We start from the raw sequence: 12,092 nt of genomic DNA on the forward strand, positions 1-12,092 counted from the left end.
ACTTTTCTTTCCTCAAATAGTGTCTTCTCCAAAGCTTGCCTGATGACCTCCTGAGCTGTGCCCTACATAAACTCTAACCTGCCACTGTCTGCATCCTGTGCCACACTAGGTTCCTCTCTCTCATCAGCTTAAATTCACTGACCTCCACTGGCTTTCTAGACTTCTGTGCACTGAATTCAAAATCCTTGTTTACAAATGCTTTTATGCCTGATTGCACCCTAACGCAGTACTCCTTCAATAATGCAGGAAACATCAATTTAGATTGATGCAAGGTGCTAGGCAGCTGAATATTGGCAGGTTATTTGATTGTGGGAAACATCACATCAGAGCCTGATAGTGTCCTCACCCGATGTTGACATGTTTGCACTTCCAGCAGAGATTACTGGATAGTGATAAGGGACTGGAACCCTGGCCAATTATTCCCAACTCAAGACTGGCCTAGTAGGACTTGTACTACAACCCAGTTGAGATCAGCTAATCCAGCACAGAACAAGGGGGTCAAACCTGGGCTCAGCTATGCTTTTCTTTTCTCTGATGAGCCGCTCAGAACACTTCTATTTTTTTTAAAGGAATAATGACAAGTAAAGTATTTGTGATTGGTTGTTACTGATTGTGTATTGAATGTAACTTGTTTCCCCACATGTGTCTTTATTAGATCCTGAAAGTGTGGATGAAGGGTTGTTGCAATTTTGTCTCGGCCAGCTGAAACTACTTCACCTTTATACATGTGTAAGCAAACTCAACTCTGAAGATCTTCAGCAGGATGGAGCCAAAACCAGTAACGTGAGTCGTTGTATGATGGTGCTTTCGGTGTGATTGAACGGGAATAGTGTTTAGTGTTTTGTGAAATTAATCAAAAACAAATTGAAACTAGAATTTGGTTTAACCTCTATACTACAGGAAACTTCGCGATATCCGGGACCGGCATGATGCCGATCTATGAAAACTTAATGATAATAATTCAACTTTATTGTCATTGTACAACGAAATGTGATCTTGCAAGCTCCCATGAGTCCAGTACAAATAACATTAACATTAAACGTAAATAGCACCATCCTGGGAGAAGCAAAGCCGCTGCGGCTGTGCGCGCCGCCATTCCATTTCCGCCATTCCATTTCCACCATTCCTCCTGTCTGACAATCTTCAGCCCAACGCCCGGGCCTGCTCACCAGCCGCCCCTCCCGGGGCTCCTTCTGTGACCTTCTCACCAACCGCCCCTCCTCGGGGCTCCTTCCGTGACCTTCTGCACCTGGTCTTCCCTGATGGTCACCCCTCCAGGTACTAACCAGGCCTGGCTCTGCTTAGCTTCCAAGCCTTGCCAGTGACCCTGTCCCTAGTCCCAGGAACAGGGCTTCCGGACAGACCAGCGCTAATGTTGAAGGATACGGAGGTTTTCATCTCCGTATCTGACAACAAACACTGTTGCTTAGCAACAGCTTGTAAACAGTCGGCCCGTACCTTGGAAGCGTCTCTGTAGCTTAGCAACCGCTTCAGAAAGGCTTTCCAGAGACTGACTGTTTTTATAAAAAAAAAAAAAATGCTAAGAGAAGAAGAAAAAAAGAAAAAAAACCTAACAAAACGGCTGCTGATTTCTGCCGTTAGATCGAGGTTTCCGGCCATACAACCTCTGGATAAACCAAAGTTTCCTGTAACATGTCTTCCCAGTGAGTGTTTTTTCTTTTGTATATTTTGCCCTATAGAGAGGAATTTCACTATCCGAATCCTTTTGCAAAAATCGAGCTTTTACAAAGAATGACCGTTAATATTAACATCTTGTTTTTCCATCCATTTCTGTTTTATGATATTTGTTGTGCAGGAGTTGGCTACTTTGCTCAGACTAGAGGAAAGGGAAGCTGCAAAAATTCAAACACTCCTGGACAACTATAGACAAGGAAACACCAGAAATACAGTTCAGTTCGAGGAGGACAAAAACTGCACACTACCAATCCAAACATTCCTGAAATATCTTGAATATGAAAAAGAAATGGTTAATGTGAAGAAAGTGGATGAAGATGAATGTGTGGCTTTGGGTATTTATTTATAAATAAATTCTAGTGACTTGTGTACATAAGATGCCTCTTCAGGGGCACAGGAATATGTACATACAAAATTATTCCAAAAAGAATACAAGCACTTGGTAATTTTCATTAGAAAAATTTTTCCGATGAGCTGTTTGTCATGGCACATTGTGAATATTTTCTGCAGCATCCAAAATCTGTTTTCTAAAGTGCAATATTTACTTAATCATATAGGCCCTGAATTCGCGGTTAGCGACGTAGCTAAGGAGTACATTGCTGACATCAGAACAATTCTGGGATTTAAAAAGTGAAACTTGGTAAATGTACTTACTAGAATAGTGTAGAAACAGAACATGCTGGACATACTCAGCAGGTCGGGCAGTATCTGTGAAGAGAGAAACAGAGTTAACGTTTCAACTCGGTGACCTTTCGTCAGAACTTGTGTCAGCAGTTCTGACGAAAGGTCATTGACCTGAAACGTTAACTCTGTTTCTCTCTTCACAGATACTTCCTGACCTGCTGGGTATTTTCAGCATTTTCTGTTTCTACTTCAGATTTCCAGCATCCACAGTATTTTGCTTTTGTACTGGAACGTTGTGTTGCCAAATATAAGGAATAGTGAAATATTTAACAAATTTGCACAGTTAAATTGGAAACTAGATTTGACTCTGCATTATTTGCTAACGATCTCTGACGTTACCTCTCGCAGTAGGTGATGCAGCTGCCCATAAAATTCAATTACTTAAAAAATTCTCAGTCACAGTATTGTACAAGATTTATGTGCATTATGTGCTTGCACTAATTTTTTCCTTTAAGCCTCTAAGGTATATCTGTAAATTGGTTCTTTCTTGCCCTTTTCATTTAGTACACAATGGCATTTCTTCATTACAGTTGACGTACACTGCTTGCCTTTTAGTGAATAATTGATGATATACAAAGTTCAACAGTCCAAGTGAATTAAGATTTAAATGTTAATTTGCATTTCCCCCTTCTATTGCAGGCAATTTCTTTTTCTGGAAATGTCTTTGTGGGGAAAGCTCTGTGGAGGAAATGTGCCGTTTGCTAGAGTCAGCGGGAGCAAGGCCTCAACAGTTTTTGGTAAGTTTCTCGTACACATAGCTGCATTCGGTAAAAAAATCTGATGTCCCCTCGCTGGGGAGTCTAGAACCAGGGGTTCACAGTCTCAGAATAAGTGGTTGGCCATTTAGGACTGAGATGAGGAGAAATTTCTTCACTCAGAGGGTGGTGAATCTTTGGAATTCTCTACCCCAGAGGGCTGTGGAGGCTCAGTCATTGAGTATATTTAAGACCGAGTAAGGGAATCAAGGAATATGGGGATAGTGAAGGAAAGTGGAGATGAGGTGGAAGACCAGCCATGATCTTATTGAATGGTGGAGCAGGCTCGAGGGGCCAAATGGCCTACTCCTATTTCTTGTTTTTATACAGAACACAAGAAAATTGATAAAGAAAACCCAGGTTTGCTGCAATTTGTATATTTAGATTTAACCCCCTTCCCCAGACCTTTTTTTTTTTCAATTTATGTGCTATGAAATTTTTTTCAATTTATGCGCTATGAAATTACTAATATGTGAAAAATGATGAATTGTCTGTAAAGAAACTCCGCCTACAGTAAAAAGTGCTAGCAGGCATGTCTGGAAAAAAACTGCTTACTCAGAATTTACAAATGTTAAAAAGTTGTGTGACATTGTGCTTAAAGGTCTGTAAGTGTACTGAACTGAACTTTTTTTTTTACTCATTCCTGGGATGTGGGTGTCGCTGGCAAGGCCAGCATTTATTGCCCATCCCTAATTGCCCTTCAGAAGCAATTTGTGGCACTAACATTGCTCAAACATATCCACTCCACTATTGTTGGAAATTAACAATTATTTGTAAATGAAGAGTTACATTATCCTTTGGTGATTTATAAAGGAATCAGTAGCAGTGTTGAACATCGGTATTGAATGGTGTGGATTCCCTATGACTCTTCTGATGGGAAGCCTCTTTGCAAACTATTTGTCAATGTACGAAACACCTAGTGTTGAATAAACCAGTTTTGATTGAACTGGGATGTGCATTACTTGACTCCGTTTTAGTATCCTGGTATTAATAGCCTCTTTTTTTCCTATAAATTCTAGTTTTAATCATATTGAAATCAATTCATGCATATTCCCTTCACTAACTATTTAACTGGGTTCAGTGTCATTCTTTATTGCCAACATTGGAACATGATAGGATTTGAAGATTTATTATATAGATGTAACTTCTTTTTGATGTATTTTTTGGGGAAGACACAATAGCAAGTGATAGAGCAATTTTAATGGCTTTTTTTCTCTCTGTCTTGCTCTCTCTCCAGTCTCTGCTTCTCCGTATGTGGCTCTTCAGGGAGAAAGAAATCCTCAAGAACCAGGAATCAATTGGCTACCTCCATATTACGCTGTCTCTCTTAAACAAGATGAAAGGTAAAGTGCCTGGTGTCAGAAGTAGGCTGTTTCCATAGTAATTATCCACAAAACACACTGTAGTTTACTTTGTCAAAATTATTGGAACTATTTGCTTAAAACATTTTGGGGTCACTATTGACCAGAACCTTAACTGGGCCAGTCATATCAACACCTTGGCTACAAGAGCATGGCAGAGACTGGGTACTCTGATGAGTGGCTCACCTCCTGGCATCTCAAAGCCTTTGAATCATCTGCAAAGCTCATACGACGAGTGTGATGGAGTACTCACCACTCACCTGGATGAATGCAGTTGCAACAACACTCAGTTCACACCCTCTAGGGCAGAGCAGTTCACTTGATCAGCACCCCTACTACTGGACTCCGTATCCACATCTCCATTACTGTCGCACTGTGACTCCAGTATGTACAGTCTACAGGATGCACTGCAGCAACTCACCAAGCTTAGTTGGAAAGTACTTCCCTCCCCTGCAATCTCGGCCATTGAAAAGGATAAAAGCAGCAATGTTGTGGGAATACTTCCAAGTAACACACCATGCTAATTTGGGTATATATCATAAGAACTTAAGACGTAGGAGCAGGAGTAGGTCATTTGGCCCCTCGAGCCTGCCCCGCCATTCAATAAGATCATGGCTGATCTGATCTTGGCCTCCACTCCACTTCCCTGCCCGCTCCCCATAACCCTTGACTCCCTTATCATTCAAAAATCTGTCTCTGAATATATTTAAGGTGGAGAGACAATGACCCAGCCTCCACAGCTCTCTGGGGAAGAGAATTCCAAAGATTCACGACCCTCTGAGAGAAGAAATTCCTCCTCATTTCCATTTTAAATGGGTGCCCTCTTATTCTGAACTTATGTCCCCTAGTTCTAGATTCCTCCACGAGGGGAAACATCCTCTCAGCATCTACCCTGTCAAGCCCCTTCAGAATCTTATATGTTTCAATAAGATCCCCTCTCATTCTTCTAAACTCCAATGAGTATAGGCCCAACCTGCTCAATCTTTCTTCATAAGACAACCCCTTCATCTCCGGAATCAACCTCGTGAACCTTCTTTGAACTGCCTCCAATGCAAGTATATCCTTAAATAAGGAGACCAAAACTGTATGCAGTATTCCAGGTGTGGCCTCGCCAACGCCCTGTACAGTTGTAACAGGACTTCCCTACTTTTATACTCCATTCCCTTTGCAATAAAGGCCAACACTCCATTTGCCTTCCTAATTACTTGCTGTACCTGCATGCTAACTTTTTGTGATTCATGTACAAGGACCCACAGATCCTTCTGTACCTCAGCATTTTGTAATCTCTCCCCATTTAAATAATAGTTTGCTTTTTTATTTTTCCTACCAAAGTGGATAACCTTGCATTTTCCCACATTGAACTCAATCTGCCAGATTTTTGCCCATTCACTTAGCCTATCTGTATCCCTTTGGAGATTCTTTGCGTCCTCCACACAATTTGTTTTCCCACCTATCTTTGTATCATCAGCAAATTTGGCTACATTACACTCAGTCCCTTCATACAAGTCATTAATATAGATTGTAAATAGTTGAGGCCCCAGCACTGATCCCTGCGGCACCCCACTAGTTACAGTTTGCCAACCTGAAAATGACCCATTTATCCTGACTCTTTGTTTTCTGTTAGTTAGCCAATCCTCTATCCATGCTAATATATTACCCCCAACCCCGTGAGCTCTTATCTTGTGTAGTAACCTTTTATGTGGCACCTTATCGAATGCCTTCTGGAAATCCAAATACACAACATCTACTGGTTCCCCTTTATCCACCCTGCTCGTTACATCCTCAAAGAACTCCAGCAAATTTGTCAAACATGATTTCCCTTTCATAAAACCATGCTGATTCTGCTTGACTATATTATGATTTTCTAAATGTCCTGCTACCACTTCCTTAATGATGGACTCCAGCATTTTCCCAATGACAGATGTTAGGCTAACTGGTCGATAGTTGCCTGCTTTCTGTCTCCCTCCTTTCTTAAATAGGGGTGTTACATTTGCGGTTTTTCAGACTGCTGGGACCTTTCCAGAATCCAGGGAATTTTGATAGATTACAACCAATGCATTCACTATCTCTGCAGCCACCTCTTTTAAGATTTTAGGATGCAGGCCATCGGGTCCGGGGGACTTGTCTACCTTTAGTCTCATTAGTTTGCCTAGTACTTTCTCTCTAGTGATTGTTTTAAGTTCCCCACCCCAATAGCCCTTTGATTATCCATTATTGGGATGCTTTTAGTGTCTTCTACTGTGAAGACCGATACAAAATATTTGTTCAAAGTCTCCACCATTTCCTTGTTTCCCATTATTAATTCCCCAGACTCATCCTCTAAGGGGCCAATGTTTACTTTAGCTACTCTCTTCCTTTTTATATACCTGTAGAAGCTCTTGCTGTCTGTTATATATCTTGCTAGCTTACTCTCATAAGCTATCTTCTCTCTTTTTTAGTCGTCCTTTGCTGCTTTTTAAAAATTTCCCAATCCTCTGGCCTTTCACTATTCTTCGCAACATTGTATGCTTTTGTTTTCAATTTGATACCATCCTTTACTTTCCTTAGTTAGCCACGGATGGTTCATTCTTCTTCTTTCTCACTGGAATATATCTTTGCTGATCGTTCATAGTTACTGGGTCAGTGTCCTGGAATTCCCTATCTAATACCATTGTGGAAGCACCATCACCACATGGACTGCAGTGGTTCAAGGAGGAGGCCCACCACCACCACCTCAGTTTAACTAGGGATTTGAAATAATTGCAGCCTTGCCAGAATCACCAACAGCAAGATAATTAATGGACCAATATATCTTTTTAACACTTTGTTAGTTTTCTCCTTGGGTCAATTTTTTGCTGTGTTTTTCTACAGAAACAACTTGGGAGATTTATTTTGGTGTAGAGATGCCGGTGTTGGACTGGGGTGGACAAATGTAAGAAATCACACAACAACAGGTTATAGTCCAACAGCTTTATTTGAAATCACAAGCTTTCGGAGCGCTGCTCCTTCGTCGGGAGGATATGGAGAGATGCATAAAAACACAGCTTATATAGTCAGAGAATAATGTCAGATGTTTACAGGTAATCTTTCTAACTGCCATTTATCACACCTCGGCAGAGAGATAATCACAGCAATCAAAGGTGTAAATGGTGTCCAAACAGGTCAGTCAGGAAAACATTACATCAAAGAACAATGAGGTGGGGTCACAAGGGGTCAAATGTTGCAGATGCTGGGGTCTGTATGAAAAACAAAAAAAAGACAAAAAACATTTTTTTTGCTGGAAATCACAGCAGGTCCGGCCGCATCTGTGTGGAGAGAACAAGCCAACGACGACTCGAGTCTGGATGACCCTACGTCAGGTGGGGTTACATGTAGCGTGACATGAACCCAAGATCTCGGTTGAGGCCGTCCTCATGGGTGCGGAACTTGGCTATCAGTTTCTGCTCGACGATTTTGCGTTGTCGTGTGTCTCGAAGGCCGCCTTGGAGAATGCTTACCCGAAGATTGGAGGCTGAATGTCCTTGACTGCTGAAGTGTTCCCCGACTGGGAGGGAACACTCCTGCCTGGTGATTGTTGCGCGGTGTCCGTTCATCCGTTGTCGCAGTGTCTGCATGGTCTCGCCGATGTACCTTGCTCCGGGGCATCCTTTCCTGCAACGTATGAAGTAGACAACGTTGGCCGAGTCGCATGAGTATGTACCATGTACCTGGTGGGTGGTGTCCTCACGTGTGATGACGGTATCTGTGTTGATGATCTGGTATGTCTTGCAGAGGTTGCTGTGGCAGGGTTGTGTGGTGTCGTGGTCGCTGTTCTCCTGAAAGCTGGGTAATTTGCTGCGAACGATGGTCTGTTTGAGGTTAGGCGGCTGTTTGAAGGCAAGTCGTGGAGGTGTGGGGATGGCCTTAGCGAGGTGTTTGTCGTCATCGATGACATGTTGAAGGCTGCGAAGAACATGGCGTCGTTTCTCCGCTCCGGGGAAGTACTGGACAATGAAGGGTACTCTGTTGGTTGTGTCTGTCTTCTGAGGAGGTCTATGCGATTTTTCGCTGTGGCCCGTCGGAACTGTCGATCGACGAGTCGAGCGTCATATCCCGTTCTTATGAGGGTGTCTTTCAGCGTCTGTAGGTGTCCATCGCGTTCCTCCTCGTCTGAGCAGTTAGAAAGATTACCTGTAAACATCTGACATTATTCTCTGACTATATAAGCTGTGTTTTTATGCATCTCTCCACTTCACCTGACAAAGGAGCAGCGCTCCGAAAGCTTGTGATTTCAAATAAAGCTGTTGGACTATAACCTGGTGTTGTGTGATTTCTTACATCTGAGATTTATTTTGTAAGAGAAAAAGAAGTTCTTGTAATTTGGTCTATTTTTGGATTAATCAAACGCATCCATCACTTTTTTTCTCTGAACTAGTGGGGGGGGGGGGGGGGGTGGAGAAATTAAGATTATGGGTCTTTCCACAATACTACTTCCAAGAAGTCAGTTTTGAAACCACTTATTGTTGATCCTGATTTGACATCACTGTGTAGGAATATTTACACTCCCTTTTTATTTAGCTTGCAATCAAGAAAGGTGAGACAGTCTGAGTCCTTTAACACTTTTAATACTGAATCCCATAAAACCGTAGAGGAAGTCTATTTGCCTCATGTTTGCTGGCTCTTTTTTTACAGCAATTCAAATACAGGAAACTTCGCGATATCCGGCACCGACGGGACCGAGCTGCTGCCGATCTTTCAAAACTTCCGGATAGACCAGCGCTAATGTTGAAGGATACGGAGGTTTTCATCTCCGTATCTGACAACAAACACTGTTGCTTAGCAACAGCTTGTAAACACTCGGCCCGTACCTTGGAAGCGTCTCTGAAGCTGTTGCTAAGCTACAGAGACGCTTTCCAGAGCCTGACTGTTTGTTTTTATAAAAAAAAAAAAAAAAAATGCTAGGAGAAGAAAAAAAACCTAACCAAAACGGCTGCTGATTTCTGCCGTTAGATCGAGGTTTCCGGACATACAACCTCCGGATAAACCAAAGTTTTCTGTATAATCCCACTGCCAGCTTTCTCTCCACACCTCTATTTTCCTCAGGTTTGAATATTTAGCACTTTTACTGTAAAAGTTGCAGTGGACTCTACCTCACATCGCTTCCTATTGCTCCAACTACTCTGCATAAAGAAATTTCTCCTAATCCCCTCTTCACTTTCTTAATAACAATTTAAATTGATGGTCCCTTGTCACTGATTTCCACAGAAAGAGGGAGTCGGCTTTCTTTCTTTATTTATCCAAGCCTTCACAATGTAAACAACCCTACTGGAATCGTAGAATCTTACAGCACCGAAGGGGGGCCATTCAGCCCATCGTGCTGTGTCGGCTCTTTGAAAGAGCTGTCCGGTTTAGTCCCACACACCAGCTTTTCCCCATACCCTGCAAATTAGTTCTCTTCTAATACATATCCAATTGCCTTTTGAAAGTTCCTATGGAATCTGCTTCCACCACCCTTTCTGGTCGTGCATTCCAGATCATAGCAACCCTCTGTGTGGGGAAAATAAATCTCCTTATTTCCCCTCTAGTTCTTTTGCCAATTATTTTAAATGTGACCTCTGGTTAACAACTCACTTGCCAGAGGAAACAGTTTCTCCCTACTTGCTGTCAAAACCCCTCGTAATTTTGAATACCTCTAATTAGGTTCTCCCCTTAACCTTCTCTGCTCTAAGGAGAACAGTCCCAGCCTCTCCAATCTCTCCCGTATAACTGAAGTCCCTCATTCCTGGTAAACCTCCTCTGTACCCTCTCCAAGGGCTTGGCATCCTTCGTAAAGTGTGGTGCCCAGAATTGTACACGGTACTCCAGCTGAGGCCTAAACAGTGATTTGTAAAAGTTTAGCGTGACTTTTTTGTATTCGGTGCTCCTGTTTACAAAGCCAAGTATTCCATATGCTTTCTTAACTGCTGTCTCAACTTGCCCTGCCACCTTTGAGAATTTGTGAATATGCACCTCCAGGTTAAATCTCATCTTAACATTCTCTTCTACAGTTTCTTCTCATAACTATAGTTACTTATTTCAGGCATCATCCTAGTGAATCTACTTTGAACACTCTATGACTTTAATGTGCTTTCTATTCACCCAAAACTGCGCGCACTATTCTGTTTTCAATAAATTTATCATGGGTTGTTCTCCTTAGAGCAGAGAAGGAGATTTGATAGAGGTGTTTAAAATCATGAAGGGTTTTGATAGAGTAAATAAGGGGAAACTGTTTCCGGTGGCAGAAGGGTCGGTAACCAGAAGACACAGGTTTAAGGAACCCGGAAACCCCGGGCACACGGAGGTCCTGCCGAAATTAACGGTTGGACCTCTATCATTTTTTAATACCATTTCCCCCACGCCCGGCAGCCTGTCAGATTGACAGGCTGACTGTTGGGGACGGTCCCCGGCAATCAACAAAGATTGCGGGGTGTGCGAGGGTGGGGGCGGGGGATTTGACAAAGGCTTGGGATCGCGCGTTTGGATTGGGGGGGTCAACTGAGTGCAGCAGAAGGTGCGCTTGAGAGGCTATGGGGAGCACTCCGGCTTCTCCTGGATCATAAGCTGTGCTATAAAAAAGCCTTTGTCTACTTGACCCGGCTGCTCCCGTCTCCATCCTGGGAAACCCAGCTGGCCAGCGTTAAATTTAAATCAGGCTCCCAACTACACTGTGGGAGCCTGATTTAAATATTATAATGAGGCGTCCTGCCTCTCGAGTGGGACACCGATGAGCCTTGCAACCTGCCACCGTAAAAATTACGGATTGGGCCTGTTACAATTTTAAATTTGTATCCACTGACCTTTTCCCACGTGTCGTGTGGTTGGGGTTGGGGTGGGGGGGGGGGGGTGGGGGTTAAAATTTCCCTCACATTTTGTTTAAATAATTAACATTTACTTTGTTGTACAGTTAGCACTGCAAGTTTAAGAAGTTAAGCATTTGTAACACTGTAATTAAGGCATTTCATTTTCAGCTGCTAAGTACCACTCGCATGCATAGCTGCAGTTGTCTGATAACACTGGCTTATTCATTGGTGGTTGCATTAGTAACTACCAAATCAGAAGCGTTTAATCCATCTCTAATTTGAAATTCATGTTTCCCTGCAGGTGCCATTGATACTTCATGGGATCTTCAGTCAGTGTCTCCATGGTGGCAGCAAATGCGCATTGCCTGTGCACAGGCAGAGAATATTGGAGCTGCATTATTAGCTGCACTTGTTGGAAGGAGTGTAGCTATGAGTGTAACAAACAGCCTGGCTGAGAAAGATGTGAGTAGAATTGTTGTCAATTGTTATACTTGTTCAAACAAAGCAGTAAACTATTCATTCTCTAGTACCAGTTGTGGCAATATTCATTACATGATCTGCTGGAAGATGGTTGTTCTGCAGAGCTCCTGTGTGTCACCTCTATTTTTGATAATTGCTGTAGATATTTTTGAAATCCTGTGCCAAGTGTGGGGAATGTTACTCACTTCTGATTTGAAAATTGGCTCGTTGTCACTTGCAAGTAAAACAGAATAAATTGCTTCTCTATATCCCTAGTCCTTGGGGAAGCTGCAACAGTTCAATTTCAGCCTAGAATCTAAATTGGCAGAGCTTGATCGAGG

At 42.6% G+C, this 12,092-nt stretch overlaps 1 protein-coding gene across 1 annotated transcript in view; it reads left to right on the top strand.

Annotated features, from left to right (window-relative positions):
* Nucleotides 1–12,092, top strand: part of rab3gap2 (RAB3 GTPase activating protein subunit 2 (non-catalytic)) — a 116,169-nt gene that overhangs the window by 62,191 nt on the left and 41,886 nt on the right. The window contains exons 19-23 of the mRNA XM_085980986.1: nucleotides 656–783; nucleotides 1,817–2,030; nucleotides 3,019–3,116; nucleotides 4,372–4,477; nucleotides 11,594–11,754. Coding sequence (XP_085837112.1) covers nucleotides 656–783; nucleotides 1,817–2,030; nucleotides 3,019–3,116; nucleotides 4,372–4,477; nucleotides 11,594–11,754 — 707 coding nt within the window. The remainder of the gene's footprint in view (nucleotides 1–655; nucleotides 784–1,816; nucleotides 2,031–3,018; nucleotides 3,117–4,371; nucleotides 4,478–11,593; nucleotides 11,755–12,092) is intronic.

This window comes from Somniosus microcephalus, chromosome 3, assembly GCF_052327205.1.
Source record: "Somniosus microcephalus isolate GS21.2 chromosome 3, FLI_Smic_1.0, whole genome shotgun sequence".
Taxonomy (NCBI): Eukaryota; Metazoa; Chordata; class Chondrichthyes; order Squaliformes; family Somniosidae; genus Somniosus; species Somniosus microcephalus.